This window comes from Paroedura picta, chromosome 12, assembly GCF_049243985.1.
Source record: "Paroedura picta isolate Pp20150507F chromosome 12, Ppicta_v3.0, whole genome shotgun sequence".
Classification (NCBI taxonomy): Eukaryota; Metazoa; Chordata; class Lepidosauria; order Squamata; family Gekkonidae; genus Paroedura; species Paroedura picta.
In genome coordinates, this window is record NC_135380.1 from 43,845,960 (window position 1) to 43,870,837 (window position 24,878).

The window sequence follows — 24,878 nt, forward strand, 5'->3', positions numbered from 1 at the left end:
CCTCCCTCTACCCCCCCGCAGCTCAGCGCTCACTACGCAGCAGAAAAGCAGCAGAAAAGCTGGGAACGATCGGCCGACTAAGTGGTCTATTCACTAAAGCCTAGGCCCACAGGCCTAGGCTTGAGAGAATCGGCCGCTTCATTGGCCGATCACTCCGGCGTAGCGAGTGCCATGCTGCTGGGGGGAAAGAGGGAGGTGCAGCCACTGGCAAACGTGCAGGCGCAGAGCTGCCACGCCTGCACGTTTGCACTCCCTCGCTCTTTGCTGTCGGTCTCCCAAGCTGTCTCCACTCTCCTGATGGCTGGGATGGGCGGTAGACATAGTGGTGCCACAATGCCAGGCTTCACCAGCTACCATCTACTGGCACACTCCCTGGGGCAGGGCTACGGATGTCACATCCGCTTCAGGGGTTGCACCAGTAGATATTTCCACATCAATTCAATAAGTCTGAAAATAAACCAAAAATCCACTAGCCTCCCTACCCAAGTCCACCAATTAAATCCCACTGGAGGGAAATATCAATCCCCCCGTATTCCTCCTTTGAGAAGGCTTTGGCAAATGAGTTCTAATTTTAGATTTTAATAACTTATTTTAAATCTCTAGTTTTGTATATTTATTGTAAATTTTAATCAGTGTAATATGCTCTGAAGGAACAGAATGTTCATTTCTTGCAGTACAGAAAAAGAATAATCTCAAAACTTGTACTTACAAATCAATTTTATTAATACTTCTGCAACATCCTATTTTGTTATGTCAAAGACATTCAGTTTTTAAAATTCGAGTCTGCTCAGTGGACTATGCAAACTATCAACGTTCCTGATTGACAGCCACAGAAGGGTTCAGAGCTGGGATTTTCTCCTTCCAAGATGATGCAGCCACAGCCCCTTTCCTGGTCCTTCCTCGGCATACCTCTGGTGCTCCAAAAGGGTTTGTTTCCATCAAACTGCATTTCACCTGGTTCCTGATCCTTCCCAGGTGGCAGGAAGGACAACTGAGCAGCTTGGGCAACTGACAAACCCCATTGCCTTCTCTTTTAGCTTAGCCACGAAGGTCAAATTTGGAGGTAGGGGCAGCAGGAAGAGTTAGACTTTGCACATTTTCAGGTCAGGATCCTCCATTCAATTGCTCCTGTTTTTCTTTGCCGCTTCCTCAATCCGGGGTCTCAGAGCTGACAGAGAGATGAGGATTGCTTCCTAAAAGGAAACCCAAAACAGCAGCCTTAAGACATGCAAACTGCTCACCCCCAGCTAAGATCCAGAGGCAGAGCAAACAGCTTGTTGGCTGCTTAGTTAGAGGGGGAGAGGGCTCTTGTCCTGGAGAAAACTCAGCTACACAGCCCACCTGTCATGGAAAAAGGAGCCAACTATGCCCTCCTCCCAGGAAGGAGGAACACGGACATCCTAAATCCACGAACTAAACGGACAGCTTGTGCAGCATTTTAAGACGAGGATCCAACTGCAGGCAGGTTCTAGACTGAGTTTTGCAACTGGCCCCCCAAGTCGTGTGTTTTGCTTTTTAAAAGCACCCAGGGAATCTGATGGACTGTAGATTCAGAACAGACAAAAGAAAATCCTTTTTTTATACAGAGACCGCTGAAAATGTGGAATTCAACACCAGAGGGTGTCATGGACCCAGGCAGATGCCTTTAAAAGGGGATTAGGCAGATTCAAGGAGGAGAGGTCTATCCAGCTACTGGCCAAAGTGGCTAAAGGGAAATCTGAAGAAGCAAGCTGTTACTCATAAACTCCTACCACAAATCAGGTTAGTCTTTAAGGTGCTCCTAGACTCTTCTTTTCTACTGCTCCAAATACAGTGGCAGCAAAAATCTGAATCCCAGAGCCAGGAGGCAGCATCAGGAGAAGGCCTTTGCTTCTATGACCTGTTGCCCCTCCGAAGGAACTGGCTGGCCACTGTGTGAGACAGGAAGCTAGACTAATGGACCCTTGGTCTGAGCCAGCAGGGCTTTTATGTTCTTATATTCTCCACATTCACAGGAACTAAACCTTTGAATCCCAGAGCCAGGAGACATCAGGGAAAGGCCTCTGCCTCTATGCTCTGTTATCGGTCATCTAGTGGAACTGGCTGGCCACTGTGAGATGGGAGGCTGGACTAGATGGACCCGTGGTCTGATCCAGCAGGGGCCTTCTGATATTTGTACATAGCTGCATGGTGTGTAGCACTGAGGAAGGAGGAACTGAATTTTCTCCTGCACTGATTCCCTAATTTACAAAATGTCCCTTCCCCAATGGAGCAGAAGGTTCAGTAAATGAATCGCTAAAGCAGCTTGAAGGAGGTTCAGGTCAAGCAAGTGCTGAGATTGGAGGGGAGAGCCAGAATCCCCTGCCCAGTTTTCAGTCTTGCTCTTTCTCAGGGAAAGACCTACAGAAGCACATGACTCTACTGCAGCGGTTCTCAAGCCCCCACTTCAGAAGTCAGGGGGTGGCATCCAACAAGTTCATTTCTCTCTCTCCCTCTCTCTCTCTCTCTCTCTCAGCCTCTGTTCCCTCACCTGCAATAGGGGATTAGCAATCCCATTGTGTTTCACGCAGTTTTCAGAGAGATCATGGAAACAAATAGTATTTGAAAAGCAGAGAACATCAACGTGCTTTGAACACCCCCTCGCCTCCAAATAATACCAGCCTGCAAAGCATTTTTAAAAACTGCTCAAGCGTTTGTTGCTCAGAGCTTTAGAATCCAAAGTGGTTCCATCTTGTCAGATCTGGGAAGCTAAGCAGGGTCAGCCCTGGCCAGTATTTGGATGGGAGACCTCCAAGGAACACCAGGGCCGCTAAGCAAAGGCAGACTCCGGAAAACCACCTCTCAACACCTCTTGACTTGAAAACTTTAGAGTCTCCTGCAGGGGTTGCCACTTTTTTAGCAAAAAAAAAAAGGAAAAAAAGCCATTAAGATTATCCCAATGGCCGGCTTTACAAGGCATCAGCATCTTAAGTGCGGTGAGTCCTTCTGGAACTGGATGAAATCCTTCCTCCATCCCCCCACCCCCCACCCCTGGCCATGGGAGCAGGCAGGAAGGAGGACACCAAACCTCAGTCCTGATGGTGCGGCTTCCTTGCCCTGGGCAGGTGTCCAAGTAAAGGTCGAACACGGTACTCGGATCTGAGACCTCCAAGTTTGGGTCGGCCTCCACGCCAGCTTCTAGGCCTTGCAAGCCGCCAAAAACGATCAGAGCGTGGCTGGGAGAGAGAAGAAACCTGGGGGTCACCACAGTTCCCAAAGGATGGCAGAGGGCCCACCCACCTTCCACTGGAAAGGCCCGGTCCTTGGCTGGAGGCAGCAGAGGAAGCTGTGCACACGAGGACCATGCTCTGCTGCCCCCTGTGAAATGACAGGCGGTCCTCTCTGGTTTGTTTTAGCTCTGCTGGGACTGAGGGGGCAGGCGGAACAGGGAGGGAAATTTCATTCCCTGAGGTGGATCAGTGATTGGGTGGACAGGACAGAGCCACAATTTGGAGGGAAATGCATCCGTGATCAGCCAGAATGGAAGGGTGCAAGAACACTCTGTGCCTCATAAAACTCTGCAGCCCGTGCTGAAATCCCTATGGGACAGACGGCAGCCTCCAGCCCTGCCTGTACACAGCACAAGCAAACCAACCCGCCCGCCTGGTTACCTAAAAGAGGGGACAACAGCCTGGTCCACGGAGGCCCCCCGCTCAGAGGTCCCAATGGAAAGATCGTAGCCTTCTTTGAAAGGGCATTCTGCGAAGACGGCACCTGGAGAAAAGGACAGAAGTCATCGAGTCCTTTGCTGGGCAGTGACGCTCTGACAGACTGACACACCTGAGGCCGTGACGGAACTGCCGCTGAAGCTGGAGGCAGGTTCCTTGGGATGGAGGAAGGCTTCCAACTGAGCTCAGCAACCAGGCACAAGCCCCAACCATTTCCTTTCCCTTTACAGATATCTGGGTCCCCCCCTTCCCCCACCAGTGGAAGCACGGAAGGGTTAGGGTGGAGTCCCAGGGGTCACCTCCCTCCAGTCCTGGAACCGTGACATGGCTTAGCTACCTCACGCCTGCCTTACGAAGACGTAAGTAGTCATTTGGAAGAGAGGAGCAAGTCAAACAAAGAAACACACTTACTCAGGCAGGAGGCTAAGCGAACACTGTAGCCCCAGTAAAGGCCGGAGACGGTTCGGGGTTGGTGTGAGGATACTACCGTGCCCTTCCGCATTTTGCTGTCTGGAAGAGAAGAGGGTGCCTCAGCGTCAACAGAGCACAGCCTGGCCTCAACTCACCAGGGTTCACAGGGCATCCTGCTTTTCAGTGCTGTCCGAGCTGCTTCAATCGTCCAACTCTTAGTTAAGAATTCGTTAAATAATATCTCCTGCCGAGGATTCTCACCCCTTATGTGGAACAAATCCACATAAGGGGGGGAATGGGTTGGTGCAGCACTGAGCTGGCATGAGTCCACACACACATGGAGAAAGAGCTTCCTCCCAACACACTCCTCCCTTGACTCTCCCCCTTTCCTCTCGCTTCCCCAACATTCTTCCTGGTCCCTCCCCCCTCCCTTTCTCAGACACAAGCCGCACACACCCAAAGACTCCTTTCCCCAGCACTCCCCCCTGCCCTCCCCCCCTGCCCTCATTCCTGGTCCCACTCCCCTCTCCCTATATTAGGCACACACACACACACACACAGACTCATGCAGCTTCCCCTTCTCCCTTTCCTCTCCTCAACCGTGGGGATCCCCACTTCTCCCCGGGACCTCTGGGCAGCGTTGGCGTGGCCCGGCTGCACTGCCTCTGCTGCTCTCCGGGACTTGTGGACGGCATTGGTGGGGTGGGGTCAGACTGGGTCACTTCTGCTGCTGGCTGGGACTTGCCGTGCAGCATTGGCAAGGCTTGACTATGCCACCTCTACTGCTGCCCAAGAATCTGTGGGGGGGTTACCTGTGGCTGGGCCAGCCTCATCGGCAACCGACATCACCGCTGGCCGTCACCATGTCATCCTCCTCCAACCCTCTTCTAGCACACTTGGGGGGGGGGGATGACTCATGGATGTCACATCCATGAGGACTTCCATTTCACCAAGTGTGCTAGAAGATGTGTTCCACATCAAAAATATCACAGTAAATCCAAGAGAGCGACTGCCCAGCCATCAAATGAGAAGACTGGCAGGAAGGAACAATCCAGTCAGCTCCCGGCAGTGCATGACCCCAACACAGCAGCCACCACACTGACTACCGACTCCTGCGCCCAACTGCAGTTGTTGGGTTTTGATCTTTAAAGTCCTCGGTGGTTTAGGAACACCTGTGGGATATGGGAGCCTGTGGGACCATCTTCTCCCATGTGTTCTGTTCCTTCCCAGAAATTAAGATCGTAGGGAGAGGCCCACCTGACTGTCCCACCAATCACAGAAGTCTTGTGGACACACAAGAAAGAGCCTTTTTGGTGGCAGCCCCATTATTATAGAGTAGCCTCCCCAGAGTGGTCCGCCTGTCTCCCTTGATTTCTATCTGAAGATTTTTGGATTGCATTGGACTAATTTAGCTGTATTTATTGGCAGTCCTGATGTTTCAAACAGTGTTTTTATGTGTTTTTTGTAGCTGTCATTTTATTTACATTGAAAGCAGCCTTGAGGCACACAAAGCCGAAAGTGACTAATAAACAAATGTTTAAATCAAATCCAGCAACTAAAGATCAAATCAGCCAACCCAAACACCTGTCAAAAAGACACTTTACTTTTCCTCCTAAAACTCAAAAGAGGAGAAGCCCGTTCCATCTCCTGAAGAGAGCTGCAGAGTCTTGGGGCCATACACTGCCACCTGATGGCCTTTGAAGGGTGGCTCCTCAGCTCACCCAGTCCACTAGGCAGATTTCTAAGCCTCCTTTCCTCTAAGGAGGGGGATATATATGGTTCCCCCTCTTCCGATTAATACACACAGCCACAGACTAATCCGTGAGAGCCACTGAGTCAAGAACAACCAGTGAACTTTGGTTACTGAATCAGGATGTGAATCCAAGCATGAATTACATTTCCAATCTTTCTGTCCCACACATTTCACGTCGCCCAATTTCAAAGGCTTCTCACGCAGGCTGTTGATTATTACCAGGATGCTGCTGCTTCTCCAGCCGCACGGTCACCCGAAGGCCAGGCTCCAGCTGCTTGTCGATCTGTACCTCCTGCAGCAAAGAATTATGGGAAATTTGAGGCACCACAAATGTCAATCCCTGAGACTGTATCTCCTTTTGGAGAATGAAAAACACATTTCTGATCCATCGGGCAGTCAATGAGCCCGTAATCACAGCTTCTTACAATTAACTTCTCTGCCCAATTGATTTGGTTGGATGCCACTGAAGAACAGAGCCATGATCCATGAAAGCCCCTCCTCTGCCACAACATTTCTTAGTCTTAAGGTGCTACTGGTCTTTTGCTCTTTCCTGCCACCACTGTTTAGTTTGCAGAATTTTTTTCCATGGTTGGCATTTTGCTGGTCTTAAGGACCGAGGTAGAGGAACATTAAGAGAGATGAAACAAGATGATGGCAAGTCAGCAAATGAGTTGTGTACCATTGTTTTTAATTGGCAAGCAGCAGTTATAGCCCCCTCCCCTCTTTTGGATGGAGGCTGCAATCATTCTCCACCCTGCTATTTCCCCCGGTCTCCGATTCTCCACTCCAGTTGCTGTTTGCCCTGTGGAAGGAAGCAGACAGACTATTTGCCTGAATGCACATCTGTCCCAGCAGAGCAAATACTAATTTTGCTCTGCTGGGAGTTGGTTTTGATACCCCTCTTTTCACTGCCCAAGGGAGTCTCAAAACGGCTTAGAATTGCTTTCCCTTCCTCTCCCCACAACAGACAGACACCCTGTGAGGGAGGTGAGGCTGAGAGAGCCCTGATGTTACTGCTCAGTCAGAACAGCTTTATCAATGCTGTGCTGAGCCCAAGGCCACCCAGCTGGCTGCATGTGGAGGAGGAGCAGGGGATCAGAAGAAGAGTTGGTTCTTATACGCTGCTTTTCTCTACCCAAAGGAGTCTCAAAGAGGCTTCCAGTCGCCTTCCCTTTCTTCTCCCCACAACAGAAACCCTGTGGGGTGGGTGAGGCTGAGAGAGCCCTGATATTACTGCTCAGTCAGAACATCTCTAACAGCACTGTGCCCAGCCTGAGGTCATCCAGCTGGCTCCCTGTGGGGGAGCAGGGAACCAAACCTGGCACTACAAATTAGAATCTGCTGCTCTTAACCACTACACCATGCTAGCTCTTATTATAAAATTATTATTTTTAAAAAGTATTATAAAATATTACTTTAAGAAATCTAAATGATGCAAAACAACATCCATCAGCAAAATAAAAGCAATCATTATGACAGCAATAACATTTCAAAAAGCAGCAGTTCTTACATCAGTAGTCAGCAAAATAATCTATAGTTTAAAAAATATATATGTTTCTAAAATTTTAACTACAACAAAATCAAACAAGCCTAACAGTAAAAGCTCGTGACAACAGTTAACAATCATAAATGGCACTGCTTATTACGCTGCCTGATCATCCTCACAAGATTAAAAACGCCCAGCGACATTTCATCAATAGAACATCAGTTCTCGTCCTTTTGAAACGCATTCAGTCCCAAATGGATGTCAAAAAATCTCAGGATCCACACAGGTTAAGAGACCTTCAGGGAATGAAACATCCCAAAGGCTGTCCAGAATAAAATGTCTTTGCACGTCTCTAGAAGTCCCAAACTGAGGGGAGCCGGAAAGGCCAGGAAGGCGGAAAAAGCCCCTCTTGTGAGTCTGCCAGGGGGCCTTGGCCGGGCAGGCTTTTTTGGCCCTAGACCAGGGGTAGTCAAACTGCGGCCCTCCAGATGTCCATGGACTACAATTCCCAGGAGCCCCTGCCAGCATTCGCTGGCAGGGGCTCCTGGGAATTGTAGTCCATGGACATCTGGAGGGCCGCAGTTTGACTATCCCTGCCCTAGACCAAAGAGGCCCTGACGGGACAAAATAAGCCATCTGCTTGACCGCGCACCATACCTTCCGCATGCCGCAGTTGACAAAGGACCCTCGGCCTGGCTTGGTAGGCCGCGACAAAACCACCCCTTCGCGGTAGTCCGATTCCTCATCAATCCGAACGTGGTGCGGACTGTCTAAGGGATTCAGGAGCCCTGAAAGGAAGACAAAAACACGTAGCCATGCAGATGGATTTGGAAGGCCAGGAATCATGAATGACAAGATCTGTGTTGCATCAGTGTTATCCCTCCAGTCATTGCACAAACAGTATACTCTATCTATCTGCCCAGTGTGTCTTCCATCCACACAACCCAGACACGAAATGCATTTCTCGGGGAGAAATGCACAACAGTCTCTGCAGCATTTTGCCTGCCCTCACATCTACTCTCCTCTCCATTTCTGTATCGAAATTAAAATATCCTTATCCATTGTTCCTCTTAATATCTGTGAAAGAGCCTGAGGGGTGGAATGAGTCTGGGGTGTCCGAGTTGGCCGCACCCTGATTGGCTCTGCCCCTACAGCTCCCACCCTCCTTCCCTGGATGCTTGCCACTTTGCTCTCAGACGCCTGAGAGAGACACACAGTGACACAGAAAGCCCTGCCAAATCGCAAACGAGCCCTGATTACCTCCTATGGCTCCTGCTGCCAGAGAGATCTGCGCCTGCCAGTGTCCCTTGGGTCCTAGCGCCCATTGCATTCCTGGTTGCAATGGGCTTTGTTGCTAGTATATATATATTGCATACTCCGCGTTGCTAAGCAATAAGCAATATGCTCTCAGTGAAAATAAAATGTTCTCTTCAGTGTGCACAGTAATCTTGGGATCAGGCAGGCAGCCAACCTAAAACACATTCCTGTTTGTGTTTTCTGAACACGGAAAAGGGGAGGTGGGGTGTGCGATGAAGCAGCCCTTAGCTCTGTGTTTTAAATCCATGCTCTGTGTTTTAAATCTTTATTGTGAACACACAACCATTGGGGTCCAATTACCATGGCTAGCCTATCACAAATATACTTGAACATAAAGACAAAGAATCCCAAAAAGAGATCTAAAGAAATGTTATATTGTTGTGGAACGATCCTGTAGCAATGCGTAACTGTAAGGTTTTTTTTAAATTAATTTTGGGACTCGGGGGGGGGGGGGGCGGAAGTATGAGTCCCCAAAACCACCACTGTGAGGGGATTGGTGGCTTGTGTTGATTGACAGCTTGAGGAGCTGGGGGGGAAACTGCAGGTTGCCCACATTTCCTGCTTCTCTGCCACCCCAGCAGAGGCAAAAAGCCACGACAGGACGACCGGATAACGCGGGAGAGACTCCTGTCAGGAAGTGTGCAAACACGCAGTTTACTACCACGCATTTACAAGCAGAAGGCGACACACGCATTTTACACCTCCATGCGGAAATGGTCTTTAAATGCCTTTGAGTCAGACTTCAAACAATGAAGGTCTTAGTCCCTTGAAACGCCTCAGAAATGGGGGAAAAAATCAGCATTCCCGAATATTTACTGAATCCGAATACCATATCGGTATTGGAATTTGGGAATATTGGGAAATACCCATTTGGGGGGGATTCAACGTATCCGAACTGGAGTTCTTGAGGAGGAGAAACACTCCTAGAAGGGCCTGGATAAATTCTTGGGCAAGAATTTCAAGCCTTACCTGCAAACTGCAGATCCTGGTGCTTGGGGAAAAAAGATTTCCTGAGGTACCTTTTCAAAAAGAAAACAAGACAGTTACCTTCTATCGACTGCTGGCAATCGAAACAACAAGGAGACAATAAAACATCTGAGGCTTTTAGTTTAAAGAAGACCACCGGCAGGAAGGGGGAGATGTGACAGAGAGGTCTATGAAATAATTCACAGCATGGAGGACTTTCCTTCCCTCTTCTATGTGACAGGAACTTGGAAACCCCCCAATACAAGCCAGTTCAGGACAGACAATGCATGTATTGGGGAACATGTGGAAATCACAGTCACAAGATGAATCATAGAATCATAGAGTTGGAAGGGGCCATACAGGCCATCTAGTCCAACCCCCTGCTCAACACAGGATCAGCCCTAAAGCATCCAAGAAAAGTGTGTATCCAACCTTTGCTTGAAGACTGCCAGATGCAATGACAGCCACTCCTGTAGGTGCCGTTAAAAGGAGATGCGGCAAATTCATGGAGGACTGATCTGTCAGTGGCTATTGGCTACGATGGCTAAATGGAACCCCCACGTTCAGAGACAGTGCAGCTGGGAAAACCACTCTCAAGGAAACAAACTGCAGCAAGGGAATCTTCTTTTCATGCCTGAATTGTAGACTTGGGGGGGGGGGTGGATCTGGTTGAGTATGGTAACAAATAGGACACTGAACTGGATGAACCCTTGATCAGGACCCGCAGGGATCACGGCTACCGAGATCATCTGATAAACCAACCAAAATCTGCCCCTGTCCAAGATGCCAATTTCTTCCACTTTTTGCCCTGAATGATTGGACTGACTTGGGAACCCTCAGTAATACAGAAACTGTTTAGATTGTGGGCCTTTTTGAGTCTGTAATTCTGACACAGCATGGTGGATGCAGCCACAAAACGGCTGCCGCAGGAGGCACAACCAGTCTCAAAATGGCTGCTGCAGCTTCAGTTACATAGTGACAATTCTTGTGCTGAGATGGCAGCCATTGCCAAAGCAACATTTAAAAAATCTGCATAGCCAACCCAATCTCAAGCAGCCAGTTGGTAGTGGAGTTGGAAGCCCTATCTGGCCACACCCAGGTTCTAAAAACTCTTGGTGGGCACCCTGAAAGGCATCAGTTTGGGTCCCCTGGGTAGACCTTCTCACAAATCTACAGTGGAACTTACTGGGGACATTCCAGGTACTGCAGAATCCGGGCCAGCTGCACACAGGCTTGCCCTCTCTTCTTGACCCCCTCAAATTCTCCTTCGATGGTCCTGGAAGGGAAAACCAGAGCAGCCCTTGAATCACAGGTTCGCTGGGCCAGCTCAGAACTCCACAGGTCCCTGCAGGAGGAAATCTGGCTGGTTTGGCAGATAAATGTTGCTGCCCATATTCAATCACATATATACAGCATGTTTAAAGCCCTACACATCTGTTGCACCAAAATACTTCAAGAGAAGTCATGATTACCTTCAAAGATGGGGGAGGGGTGAGAAACCTCTTGTCTGGGGATTCCCTAATTTGTTTGTGGCAGAGGTCAAATTCAGATCTAGCTTTCTAGAGGATTTGTGTTTGGAGCTGATGGTAGTGGAGATCAGATCTAACAAGACAGCTCCAGACCACAGTCCGGCCTTCTGAACGCTCTCCCTCCCAATTTCCCAACATCATGGGGATTAGTTATTTATGAATTATCACACAGGGCAGCCAGGAAATCCCGACTGTAGGATTGTCGGGCATCCAGGCGAGAGCCTTGCAGAGGCGGATTGCCAGTGCCTGCTTCTGCATCGTGGCTTCTAGTTCCCTTGGAGTGATTCGTCTTACGCCTCATCAATGGCCTTGCAGAGCAGAGACTTACTCCTCCACCCCACCCCCGAGTTGCAAGAAAGATCCCCACACCGCTGGGGGCTTCCAACGATACAGAGAAGAGGTTCCTAAATTTTTGAGCCTGCGGGACCTTTGGAATTCTGGCTCAGCCTGTCGGGCTCAGGCACAAAATGGCTGCCGGCTACAGGAGGTGGAGCCAGCCACAGAATGGCTGCCGCTGCGTCCCTTCAGCCCCACAGTGAAGATCCCTCTGCTGTAGCATCAGTTGCTACCAAAGCAACGTTCATAAAAATCTGTACAGCCAATCAGAAGCCCTCACCCAATTTCCTTAAACAGGCACTATGATGGGGACCCTTGATGCAGAAGCTCCCTTTGGGCTGGCCATGTACAGTGGACCGTTTCCAGTCTGTGTTTCCTACCGAAGAACTACAAGTGGATACAAGGGCTGAGACCGAGATTCAACTCGATAACCTAACAAGGTGTGTCCTCACTTTGAATCTTCACCTTGCTCATCAAACACCACGATCTCGTCCACATTGAAGATGGCGCAGGCACGGGCAATCTGCCCGGCGAGGTACGTCCGCAGCTCTGGCGACTGCGCGTTGTTGAGAATGGAGCCTGGAAGTGCGATGCTGACCGTATAGGGACGCCCTAAGAAAGAAGAGGCATTAAGACCCTGAAATGTATTCCCAGACCCCCAATAAGCAGACAACAGCTTTTTAGTTGGGCTGCCAAAAATCTTGCATGAAGTCTATCAATGTGCAAGACAGGCTAATACAAGGCAGGTCCCTGCCCCAAAGAGCATGCAATCTACAACCTGACAGAAGGGAAGAAGAGTGGAGGCAGGGATAACCAGGGGTATGGTGATGAAATTCATTCCAGCCACATGTGCACTGGGCTCCCAAAGGGGAGAAGAGTGAGGTTGAAGGAGTCAGGCCAATGATGTTACGGAACAGGAATTCTGTGAGCAGAACAAGAGAACAGCTTCCTGTAGGTGTTCCAGGAGGCTGTTTGAGGCATCGGGGCAGTAAAGAAGAAAGGGCAGAGTTGTTGGTGGAAACAGGAGGGTGGTGAAGCTTTCACAGGAAGGGCTACCTTTGCCTTCCATGGGCTCCATGTCTTCTTTCTTTTTCTCCATCACCTCCTGCATTCTCTTCTTTTCGAGTTTCCTCAACAGCTTTATCTCCTTCCACTTTTTCTTCTCCTCCTTTTCTGCAAAAGGGAGACAGTTAACAAGTCACGATAAAGAGGGCACCTGCCACGGCTGGGATTAAAACCCCTCAAACAGTAACAGGTACTGTTGGATTTCAAAGGCTCTTTGTTCAACAGTCAGATGTTCACCCTGAGCACATCCAGCCCTTTGCAAATGTTGCATGAGCTAAATCAATAATGTATCCATGAATCTGTGTAATCCCCATTTGAACTTGCCTATGCTAGCGCGCACCTCCAAATCACATAGCAGTGAGTTCCTAAAGTTAACTCTGCTCTGTACAAGCAAATATATTGCCTGTCTCACCAACTTCATAGGGTGTCTTTCTGTCAACGTTTTAATACTTTGAGAAAAAGAACATTAACATGGGGTACTTCTTCATTTTTGTTTAATGTAAGTAAAAATAAACACAATAAATCAATTCATGCAATGTTTACGGTGCTAGCAAATTTTCTGGAACATTTTCTGAAGCCAGTCCTTGAAAATCCAAATCACTGCCCCAAAGGCCACTTCTGGTTTTCAACATGCCTAGTGATGGAATGATCACCTTGGAATAAGGATACTTGCTTTGGACAAAACTGGTGGCTATTTTAAAATAACTTACAAGGTTATGAAAATATTTAGGGATCTTAAAAAAAAAATCCTTACTTTCTTGCTTCCATTTGCGCCAGTCGATCTTCTTCTCTTCACCCTGGAGAAGAAAGGTAAAAATAGATCAAGATGGTGATTGTATTTGTCAAAAGAGCAAGAGGCCAGGAGCACCCTAAAAACACACAAAATTGGTGGCTGGAGAGGAGCTTTGTTGGATCACTGCTCCCTTCTTCAGGTACAGCTGAGCTGTGACTCCATCATCAGCCCTTATATCTCGGAGAGAGGAGTGATTTCAGATGCCAAATGACAACTGCAGGCAAGATCTGAAGAAGTGAGTCATGGGTTCCGAAAGCTTCTCCTCTGCCACGAATTTCATTTGTCTTTAACTTGCAGCTGGATTCTTGCTCGTTCTCACTGCTAAAGGCAAAGGTAGAAATTGCCACAGCTAATTTATGTCAGGGTGTCCCTGGCAAACCCACCTGGAAGAGTTCGCGCATTCACCACAAAAAAACGAGGCAGTGCAAAGTACTGCAACTAGCATTCTATGGATCCCATCAAAGGGATCCCCTTCTTAACAAATTTGCACGCCCCTGTGCTTTCAGACTCAGCGGCTAGCATCTGCTCTGCATGCAGAAGGCCCCAGGTTCAATCCTTAGCGTCCCCCATAGAGGGGAGGGAATGATCCTGAGCTGTACAGCTTAGTGCCAGTCTCACACGAAACAGATACCTTCCTCCTCACCACATCACTGTACATGCATTGAAATTTGAGTCCAGGGGCACCTTTAAGACCAACAAAGTTTAACTGGGGGTATAAGAGAGAAACACGTGCAGGGTTCATTTGGGTTTCTTGTGAGACAGATACAGGTGTGGGGATAAGCTTTTGTGTGCATGCACAATTCTTCAGATGGATAGCAATCTTCAGAAGACCGGCCATGGCAAAGCAAAGGATCAGCTGTAGCTTTCAGATGCAGCTTGCTGAACATTTCTTGAGAAATTGTGCCAGAACAAAAGTTCCTTCCCATGTCCCCCCCCCAGTTGCCTTTTCCCCTAAAAATCACAGGGGCAGCCAAACTGTGGCTCTCCAGGTGTCCATGGACCACAATTCCCATGAGCCCCTGCCGCTGGCAGGGGCTCATGGGAATTGTAGTCCATGGACACCTGGAGAGCCACCGCTGCTCTCGATGATGCACTCCACCAGGCCAGCATCCTCGCAACCCCCCAGCCCCGTTCCCTTCTCAACCCTTCCCCTACCGAGGCTTCCCCTCCACCCCGCCCGTTAACCCGCTGCGCGCCGGCTTCTTCTTCCTCCCCCCCCACGTGTACCTCCCGCATGCGCCTCCCTCCGCTCCTCGCCGCCATATTCCCAACTTCCGCCTCGCTCGCCTGTGCCTGTCTCGGATTGGACCAAACGGGCCTGGGCGGAGTCAGCGCGACATCGGGCCGCCCACTTGGAGACGTCACCCGGGAACAATAAGCGGCGAGCGCCAGGGCGGGGGAAGAAAGGAGTGGGCGTGTCCGGCCCGCAGCCCCGCCCCTTCTGGGCTCCTGCAAATGCAAGCATCAGGGAGACGCGGGTTCGAGTCCTACGGCGCCTTGAGGGCCAGCAAAATTCTGCTCAGGATAAAAGATTTCGTGGGCACGCATACTTCTTTAGATGCATGCAAGCACACAAAGGCCAGCATGCACAGAATAACCCAGAATAAAACTTTGCGTGATTCTTGAGATTGCTCGCGTGTGCACGCGCACTCCTTCAGATAGTTGCTTGCTTGTGCACGAAAGTTTATACCCAGTTTTAAATTTTGCGGGTCTTCGAAGGGCCGCTGGACTCGAACTTTGTTCTGTTGTTGCGTGTATCTCCTGCTATGCGCAGGTCTTACGAAATGACTTGTTCCAACCTCAGTTGCATTTATTGCTCAGTTACTTGACTCTGGCGACGGCGTGTCGATCTTTTTTCACCGTTGCTGAAGACGTGTGCGTCGACACAAAAGCTTATGCCTGAAGAAAGCTCTGCTGGTCTTACCACTCTGCGCCACAAGAGGCTCATGGAAATTCTTTAAGACTTGCATTATAGAATCAGGTCATCTAGTCCCACCCCCTGCTCAACGCAGGACCAGCCTCAAGCTTCCAGGAGGATCCGTCCAGCCGCTGCTTGAAGACTGCCAGTGAGGGGGGAACTCCCCACCTCCTTAGGCAGTCAATTCCACTGATGAACTACTCTGTGAAAAAAAATTCTGATATCTAGCTGATATCATTCTAAAGGTAAAGGTAAAGGTATCCCCTGTGCAAGCACCGAGTCATGTCTGACCCTTGGGGTGACGCCCTCTAGCGTTTTCATGGCAGACTCAATACGGGGTGGTTTTCCAGTGCCTTCCCCAGTCATGACCGTTTACCCCCCAGCAAGCAAGCTGGGTACTCATTTTACCGACCTCAGAAGGATGGAAGGCTGAGTCAACCTTGAGCCAGCTGCTGGGACTGAACTCCCAGCCCCATGGGCAGAGCTTTCAGACTGCATGTCTGCTCCCTTATCATTCTGCGCCACAAGAGGCTCTTTCTACATGTAGCTTAAACCCATTTCTGAGGGTCCTCTCCTCTGCTGCCAACAGGAACCTCTCCCTGCCTTCCTCTAAGTCAGTGGTCCCCAACCTTTCTTAGGCTGCCCGCGCATCGGGCCACGCCCGTGCAATGCGCAGCCCGGCTCTGATTCCCTCTCCCCGCCCTCCCGCAGTAAGAAGCTTCCCGGGCCGCAAGCTTGCGGCCTGGGAAGTTTTTTACTGCGGGGGGGGGGGGGGGCGGGGAGAGGGAGCCGCAGCCCGGTGCCATGGCCTTTGCGGCCCGACACTGGGCCGCAGCCCGCAGGTTGGGGACCACTGCTCTAAGTGACAACCTTTCAAATACTTAAAGAGGGCTATTATGTCCCCCCTCAACCTCCTCTTCTCTAGGCTGAACATTCCCAAGTCCCTCAGCCTTTCCTCATAGGGCTTGGTCGCCAGGCCCTGGATCATTCTCATCACCCTCCTCTGCACCCTCTCCATTTTGTCCACATCCTTTTTGAAGTGAGACCTCCAGAACTTAACACAGGACTCCAGGACGGGTCTGACCAATGAGATACACAGCAGGACCATGACATCTTGCGATGTGATGCCTCTGCTGATACGGCCCAAGACTGCATTTGCCTTCTTTACTGCCACATCTCACTGTCTGCTCATTACCAATAATTAACTGCTAATCACTGCTGATAATGAGCTCTGTGTACAAATGTCACAGAATCCATCTATTGCTTTGATGGCCCTTTCAGCCCTCCTGGCTGCAAATTTCTTTCCTCTCCATGCTGCTAGATATGATTTGCCAAAGCATCCTGCAGTTTTCATTAAAATATTTCTATCCCACATTCCATCAGGGGTCAGGGCATCTTACAAAAACGTACCAGTGTGAGCGTATGTTGGTTCTTGGAAAGAGCCAGGGACAAGGGCAAAGGTCACTTTCCCAGTTTATTACAGACTGTTACATCTAGTTCAAGAGCCTCTTGTGGCGCAGAGTGGTAAGGCAGCCGTCTGACAGCTTTGCCCATAAGGCTGGGAGTTCAATCCCAGCAGCCGGCTCAAGGTTGACTCAGCCTTCCATCCTTCCGAGGTCGGTAAAATGAGTACCCAGCTTGCTGGGGGGTAAACGGTCATGACTGGGGAAGGCACTGGCAAACCACCCCGTATTGAGTCTGCCATGAAAACGCTAGAGGGCGTCACCCCAAGGGTCAGACATGACTCGGTGCTTGCACAGGGGATACCTTTACCTTTACCTTTTACATCTAGTTCACGAACTCCATGATTGATTGGGAATGCCTCTTTAGCGGACCAAGAAACATCTACCAGTAATAAATGAATCTACGCAGCTGTACAACTCTGTGCTTCCTAACCTCACTGGAGGATTTTCAAAACATTCTGAATTCAAGTTCAGCAGCCACAGATTGTGATGCATGCACTGTTAGGGGCTCCATTATAATTCTGGGAGGATACATGTTTGGTCATGTTAGCAAAAGCTTTTGTGCTCGCTTCTGTAGAGCATGTGTGTTTGCAGTGACATCTGGCCTTCTGTTCGTGCCGTTAACAGGCTCACGCACACCTAGCATTACATAGGATTAGAGTCAAGAGCAAAGCTAGGTTTTTCTTTGGGTTAACATGAAACTGTAGTGGAGTTGCCATCCCTGGAAAAAGCAACACTCCCCTGCCTTTGCTGGCCCTGATGGGATTCGAAGACAGGCTACTGATCTTCTAAATACATACAGCCATCCCAGGGGCTATGCTAGGTTCTGACAGCACAGGCTAAAGTGGACTGCAGGGGACTGAATGCATCTCAGAGTCAAAATACATGAATAGAGCCAGTCTTGACTCTGCTTTCTACCTCCTATGAATGGTCAATGCAAACCCACTTTCCTCCTAATGCATGCATTCAAAACAGTGTGACAGAGCTCTTTAAGAACCCTCAAAGGCAGTCTACACACAAGCCACCTGTATGCAGATGATCCCATTTCTCCTGCTTTGCCTGTAACACAGCTATATCATGTGTGCAAGTCTAAGGCCCGTCCCATCCTTTAAAGGGATGGTTAGGGGATCAATGCCACTAGGTTAGGGGATAAATGCCACTCGGAAGTGGAGAGAGAGAAAGAGACTGACCGACCAATCCCTCCTGCATCAGGGAAGCTCATATGAGAACACAGATTCCAAGGAGCCAAGAAAACATCAACACTCAATAGTAATTACAAACCAACTGTCAGGAGAGTACGCCAAATTTAATCCAAGGAACACAACTTTACTTGTGGCTAGTCTAAGCAAAACTTTTTTCCGATCAAAAAGAGGCTATTTAAAATTTCTTTTGCAGTAGGAGGGAGGAGTCCAGTAGGACACGCATTTAGCTCCCTGCTCAAAATCCTCCCCATCAAAAGTGATCACCTTGGAATCAAAACAAAAACATTCTTCTTTAGGATTATTCCAACATGCCCGAGGGTTCCACAAATCCTGGGGCACAGAAAGGAAAGGCATTACCCCATCAAATCAGTCCTTGGGGATGATAACTTCCCTGCAACGTCAGACAGGGACAGCCCTTTGCTATCCCATGATGCTGTTGGGCAGAGGGGGCTCCTTCCCCTGTTTGTGCAAAAGTCGTGGCTAGAAAGTCAGTTGAGAAGGCGTTGCTTATTGAGCAGGCTTCATCTCACTCCACTGTTGCAAGATAGCAGCTGCAGCTTCTAGCGTGGCGTTCTCCTGAGAAGCAAGCAAAGTCGTTAGCATGGCCGCTCACTGGCATCACCAAGGCCCTGACCCTGCTTCTTTTCTTTGTGTGATCAGGCATTTGTCCCACCAAGGAAAGCTGCCATAGTAGCAGCCATATCCAACCGTGGCGGGTCTGTCCCTTTCAAGTAGTGTGCTTGTGAAGGCATACACGCCACCGAAAAAGAGATGTGCAGCTGAAGGGCACTCAGCCCACATCCTCCTCAAATGCAGATACCCCACAGACTTTTCCAGCCTCCCTCCAATGGCAGAGAAACATGCAGAGGGGGTGCTACATGATACAAACGTTTGATTGTACATTTCCATGCACAGTGGTCTTGAACAAGGCCCTACGGAATTTGGCGGCTCCGTACTTGAGGCAACGCCTCTCCGAATAAGTCCCCTGGGGGGGGGGGGATCTCCATTCAGCTGACTTCAACCTGCTGACAATCACCAGCCCTAGAGAGGTGACCTTCACCATGACCAGAGCCAGGGCCTTTGAGAGTTCTACGAGGGCTCGCGCCTAACGGTACAAGACAACTGGGGATGCGTCTGTGTCCCGTCCCCGTCCCCCGGGCCTCTTGCCTTTATCCAGACCTTAACAGAAGAAATACAGCAGCTCCTTAAGGTCCCTGAGAGTAACTTCAGGTGTTACCCTGCCCTCCTCTAACAGTTGCTGTCAACTCTCCTCCTCTTTTGTTTCCTGTGATAATTCACCTTTGCGAAGCAGAAACGGATGAAATGGTCAAAGTTCTTCTTCTGCGGAGTGCTGTAGAAGGCAGAGACCGGGATGGCTGCTAAACCCTGCAGAGGCAGAAGGTGAGACGTGAGGAGAGAGTCCCCTCCCTCCTCCCTCTGTTCTGTAAAACCTTGTAAGGCACGGACATCCAAAAAGCAATGCCATGTGTTTTTCAACTGCAGGGGAATGTGTCAGAGCTGGTAGGGTGCAGCTGGGGGAGGGTAGCAGAGCAGGGAGTGGGAGGCCCCAAGTTCATATTTCCTTTCTGCCACAAAACTCAAGTAATGTGCACATGAGGGCATATGCACTTATGTACAAGCTTGTGTTTAAATTTTAACCACCTTTGGACAATCTCTCTCTCTCTCTCTCTCTCTCTCTCTCTCTCTCTTCTCAGCTGGGCCTCTGCAGAGCAACGCTGGGCTTCCTTGGTGGAGCTCTGATCAGGCAGGGCTAGCCCCAGCCAGGTCAAGTATTCCTCATATACCTCTTAGGAAATGACTCGCTGCATCATCCTTCCAGTGTGTCATCATCCCAGATCCCAGAAGGGTAGCAGGTTAAGCCTATTGCAGCAAGGCCAGAAAAGGAGTCCTGCAGCACACATCCCTTGGCACCACAGTAGTGGTCAGCTGACCAACCTATCCCGTCTTTGAAATGATTGAAATGATCTGCACCTCCCTCCTGAAGGATCTCCCCTTAGCTAAGCCTCAGGTTCAAGCCCTAAGTGAAAGCAATTAGCCCAATGTATAGGGACAATAAATGTTTGTTACATTCACCATATCCTTATCCACTGTTCCTCTTAATATTTGTGAAACAGCATGGGGGGGGGGTGGAACATGTCCAGGGTGTCCAAGTTGGAATAGGGCCAATCAGGGTGCAGCCAGCAAAGCTCTGCCCCTACAGCTCCCGCCCTCCTTCCCTGGACGCTAGCCACTTTGCTCTCAGATGCCTGAGAGAGAGACACAGAGATCCCTGCCATGCCGCAAAGGAGCCCTGATTACCTGCTATGGCTCCTGCTGTGAAGGAGAGAGAGATCTGCGCCTGCCGTTGTCCCCTGGGTCCTAGTGCCCATTGCATTCCTGGTTGCAATGGGCTTTCTTGCTAGTACATTTATAAACGAATGACATAATACAATACAATGCAACTAATACAATGCAACATCCTTATCCATGGTTCCTCCTCTTTATATTTCTGAAACTGGCCTCGGGGAGGAGCAAGTCCGGCTGTCCAAGTTAGAATAGGACCGCACCCTGATTGGCCGTGCCCCTGTGGCTCCGGCCCTGCCCTCCCTCACCGAGCGCTCATCCCCTTGCCTCACAGACGCACCTGGCTGCTGCAGCCACCATGTCGGCAAGCCTCCACTGCTCCACCTGCACACTTGCCAGGCCCCAGGGAAGCAGCTGCAGCGGTGGGCAGGGGGGAAATTCCCGTCCCTAGAGGCGAGAGCACTTGGCGGGCCCCACAGAGGCAGCAAGAGCGCTTGGCGGCCCCCAGGGAGGCGGCCATGGCGCTGGCAGCCGCTGGGGGCCTGGGGGACGGGCGCCTTTCAAAGCCCATTCTTATGAATGGGCTTTGCAGCAAGTAACACAATAAAACACAAAAATGTTTTAGCTTTTTATACAACAAGTATTCTGGCTGCTAAGCAGAAGACATCATTGAGGGATAGGGACTCCCCTGCCTTCTGAGACACCTTCAAACTCCTGTTTCTAGATTGAGATATGCTTTTGAATATACACATCTTTCATCCTCAATTAGAAATGTTCCCTACAAATATTGGACTGCAGTATCGGAAATTCCTGGCTTCACATTGCTCTAAAGAGGACCAAAAACTTAAAGGGCTTTATATTTACTTGTTGTGTAGAATATTTTTGTGTTTATGGTGTATTGTCAGACACTTTAGTCGCAATGTATAATGTCATTTGTTTATAACAGTGGTTCTCAACCTGGGGGTTGGGACCCCTTTGGGGGTCAAACGACCCTTTCATAGGGGTCGCGGCAGGGCAAGCAGCTTGGCCAGGAGGGGGCACCACCCACACAACAGCCTTGCGGGGTAAATCGAGATAGAGCGTTCGTCTGTCTGGAACAGAGGAAAAGAGTGAGATCGGCATCGTGGGACAAGAGGCAGAAACACCGGGAAAAAAAACAATTTATATACAATTGTGAACAATGCATCTTCACGCCATTGGTCAATTTTGGTTTAATTTCTGTAAAAGAACACATGCATAGTTTTATGGTTGGGGGGTCATCATGACATGAGGAACTGTATTAAAGGGTCACAGCATTAGGAAGGTTGAGAACCACTGTTTTATAAAGATGTATTAATTGCTTTCACTTTGTACATTTTGCTCATTGTATTTCCTTTTGCTTTATCAGGTTCAAGCCTTGGCATCTCCAGCTAGGAGGGCTGGTTGAGATTCTGAGTCTCCAGAAGGCCATATCGCCAAGTTGGATGGACCAGCGGTCCCTCTCAGCAGCAGCCAGCTAAACTCTGGTGCTCACCAGAAAACCAAAATGGCTCCACCTCCCCACAGTCTTTGAAAACAAGCAAACATTTGCCCCCCTTGAAGTATCAGTGGCAGGGCTGGTCCTGATCCTGGGCCTTTACCTTGTTCTTGATCATCCACTTCACAAACCGAAAGTCATAGGGTTCCTCGGAGTCTTGAAGGTCAGGCAACGGAGCGTCTACAAGAAAGAAAAAACTATCTCAGCAACAAAGTTCGTTATGACATGGGCTTGGAATGTCGGACTGGGATCTGGGAGACCCAGGTTCGAATCCTAGCTCTGCCAGACAGTTCACTGGGCAACCCTGGGCCAGCCACACACTCTCAGCCCAGCCTACCTCGCAGGGTGGTGGCTGCAAGGATAAAGCAGAACAAGGGAGAAGGATGTGCTAAGCTGGTTTGGGCCCCCAGTGGGGAGAAAAGCAGAACATAAATATCTAAATAAAATTCCAGGGTTCCGAGGTGTACCACAGAAGCAAATTTCTTCAAGCAAGGATTAATAAAGCTCTGTAAGACTCAGGGAGGATTTCAAATGGAATCCAAGAAAGGTGGATTTGTCAGGAAAGTGGGGATGACGGTGAAAGGACGGAAGCCTGAGTACTCCAATCCCACCTGTATTGTCCTGCATAAGCAAACTGATGCCCCCCCCACTGCCTTTAATTCATGACAGAGGAGAAGATGCATTTTCATCTAACAAATTCATCATAAGATCCCAGATGTGCTCAAGCAGAGAAAGTAACGGGGCAAGAAAGATTCTTTGGTCTTTAGGTTACAGAAGGGTCGAGGTCGGGGTGGGGGTCCACAGCTATCAACCTTGGCCCCGGCCTAGTGAAATGCTCCGACTAGTGAGATGGGGGCTGCAATGGGATTTTAAACAACTCCAGAGGGCCTGTAAGATAGAGATGTCCTGCCGGGCCTGCAGTTGAGACCAGGAAATTAACACCAATAAAGTACTGGCCTCCATATCTGAAAACTTTAACTGAGAACCATCTTGAAATGTGTCCTAAACACTGGCCAAACCCCCCGCCCCAAAAAAGTTTTTAACTATAACAAATAAATGGCCTTTGAACTAATAGTTAATTTTGCCAGCCTAAACTAGATTAATTTAATTCTTGTTTTATAATTCATCTGAATGTACTGAATCAAATGTTTTTAATTTTGATGTTACCTGCCCTGAGACTACCAGGGAAGGGCGAGCTAAAAGAATGAAATTATTATTATAATAAAAATATCATTGAAGCTGGGGGAAAGTTGCATAAAATGACTGATAAGAGCACTGGAACAACACTGAAGTCACCATCTGCAGTAAGTAATCAGCACTGTTTGAAATCAAAACACTTTGATGCAATACCAAAGGGTACACAAGAAGGACTAGACCCCCTAAAGGGCATTGCTTTCGGCCAATTTGAACAGGCTGGCGATCCCTGGCCCCTGAGAGTTACGTCTGGCCTCAGAAAGTGGATTCACCAAAGTCAAAAGTGCTATCCCCCGGTGGACAACCCACAGGCCACCAGCACAAGAAATGTACGGAGGAGAAGAAGCGCTACCTCCGCCTCCAATGTCCTGCCCTCGCACGCGCCTCCCTCTCCCCTCTTCCTGGGACAGGAAGTTTATTTTTTTTAATGGAGAACTGCCTGGAGCAATGAATAGGCAGACACGTGCCTCAGCTGTGATTGTCTGGGCCTCTATGAAGATTCGGATAGGGATTGGCTGGTGACAGTGGCAAGCAAGCCAGAGCGCAACTAGACGAAAGCGCCTGCCTCTCTCTCCTTGCATTTCTGGCAGCGAGTGAGGAGTGCAAGATGTGCAGAAAAAGCCCAGAAACATTTGAGGCAGCTTGAGAGGTGTGGAGTGCTGGTGAGTCGCGATTATTTCTCATGCTTTGTCATACAGCAGGCTTCACACTATAATGCCCACTGTGCGGAAAAGCCCCTACTAACATCAGCTGAGCTGGCCCCCTCCTGTGACTAATTCCCTTGGGATAATCGAGGTATTTGTACAGGCTCTGAAGCAGTAACAGAATTTGCGAGAGGTATTTTAACTTGTTTTAACTATTTTAATTAATGCTGTTATTTTTACATTGTTACCTTTCATTTTTATTATGTTTTATTTATCATGTTGTTAACCGGTCCAAGCCAGCTTGCCAGGAGGGGTGGTCACAGAAATACAAATAAGTAAGTAAATAAGTCTCATTAAGTAGAGGAACCACCTGCCTCTCTTTTGAAGGTGAGGCAGACAGAGCAGGTCCTCCCAGGAGGGTCATAATGGGTTTGTAGGAGAACAGGAAGTTTACTAAAGGTCCCAGACCCAGACTGTGTGAGGCTTTCCAAAGGCCTGAATAGATTCAAGTGGGTCGCTGTGTTGGTCAGAAGCAACAGAACGAAGTCTGAGTCCAGTGATACCTTTTAAGACCAAAAAAGTTTAATTCTGGGTATAAAGCTTTCATGTGCATGCACATTTCTTCAGATACATGCGTACACTCAAAAACATATCCGCAGAATTAAACTTTGTTGGTCTTATAGGTGCCACAGGACTCAAACTTTGTTCAAAGTCCAGAATGCTTTCCTGCCTGCTTCTATGGGATCTTTAAACCCCTTTGAGAAGCTCATTTCTGCCCCATGCCCAAAACCAAACTCAAGCAAGATAAAGCGCTACCAAAAGCTACAGCATGCACAAGACCAAAGAAAAACCACATTCACCCGTCCTCCATCTCATCTCACAGCCAAATAAAACGCATGTGCACCAAAAGCCAGCAGCATAGGAATGTGTTGTGACCGTTATTTAAAATAAACAGAAGAGGTTCATCTTGGGGAGAAGATTGTTCTACAACACTAGGGGCGACAAGGAGAAGGCCCTGTTCTCAGCCACTGCATGTCCTCACTGCTATTAGCAATGGAATAAGAGGATGCAAGACTCAGTTTGATATATGGTGTTGGCTTGGGGGTGGGCAGGGATCCTTCCACCACTAGGGTTGCCAACCTCCAGGTGGTTGCCGGAGATCTCTTGGGATTACAATTGATCTCAAGGCAACAGAGATCAGCTCCCCTGGAGCATGTTTATTCAGTCAATTGACCCATATAAATGATATGTCTGCAGAAACCATTCCCCTGGAGAAAATGGCTGCTTCAGTGGCT

The 24,878-nt window shown here is 49.1% G+C and overlaps 2 protein-coding genes across 10 annotated transcripts in view; both read right to left on the reverse strand.

Annotated features, from left to right (window-relative positions):
* Positions 1 to 699: 699 nt before the first annotated feature.
* SPOUT1 (SPOUT domain containing methyltransferase 1) lies at positions 700 to 14,695 on the reverse strand. Of its 3 annotated transcripts, none has more exons than XM_077305141.1 (12): positions 14,570 to 14,695; positions 13,304 to 13,346; positions 12,541 to 12,657; positions 11,937 to 12,096; positions 10,806 to 10,895; positions 9,623 to 9,672; positions 7,994 to 8,124; positions 6,070 to 6,142; positions 4,098 to 4,196; positions 3,630 to 3,732; positions 3,047 to 3,194; positions 700 to 1,193 (listed from the first exon to the last, which is right to left on the reverse strand). In XM_077305141.1, the coding sequence occupies exons 1-12, from the start codon at positions 14,603 to 14,605 to the stop codon at positions 1,119 to 1,121; spliced, it is 1,125 nt and encodes a 374-aa protein (XP_077161256.1). In that variant the 5' UTR covers positions 14,606 to 14,695; the 3' UTR covers positions 700 to 1,118. The 3 variants fall into 3 exon arrangements, with proteins under 3 accessions (XP_077161256.1, XP_077161255.1, XP_077161258.1); XM_077305140.1 differs by lacking the exon at positions 14,570 to 14,695 and adding an exon at positions 14,109 to 14,195; XM_077305143.1 differs by lacking the exons at positions 10,806 to 10,895; positions 14,570 to 14,695 and adding an exon at positions 14,109 to 14,195.
* Positions 14,696 to 18,010: 3,315 nt separating this feature from the next.
* Positions 18,011 to 24,878, reverse strand: part of KYAT1 (kynurenine aminotransferase 1) — a 32,858-nt gene continuing 25,990 nt past the window's right edge. For all 7 annotated transcript variants that reach the window (XM_077305134.1, XM_077305133.1, XM_077305136.1 and 4 more), the window contains 3 exons: positions 21,849 to 21,925; positions 19,225 to 19,311; positions 18,011 to 18,501 (listed from right to left, as the gene is read on the reverse strand). In XM_077305134.1, the coding sequence (XP_077161249.1) occupies positions 18,433 to 18,501; positions 19,225 to 19,311; positions 21,849 to 21,925 (233 nt within the window). In that variant the 3' untranslated portion in view covers positions 18,011 to 18,432. The remainder of the gene's footprint in view (positions 18,502 to 19,224; positions 19,312 to 21,848; positions 21,926 to 24,878) is intronic.

Excerpts from the sequence above, each read along its gene's own strand:
- SPOUT1 (XM_077305140.1), bottom strand. The coding sequence starts at position 14,180 with ATGGCCGGTCTTCTGAAGATTGCTATCCATCTGAAGAATTGTGCATGC. Across the intron at positions 12,097-12,540 it reads GGAGCCCATGGAAGGCAAAG|GGCGTCCCTATACGGTCAGC; the intron begins GTAGCCCTTCCT and ends CTTCTTTCTTAG. Across the intron at positions 9,673-10,805 it reads CAGTACCTGGAATGTCCCCA|GTACCTCAGGAAATCTTTTT; the intron begins GTAAGTTCCACT and ends CTTTTTGAAAAG.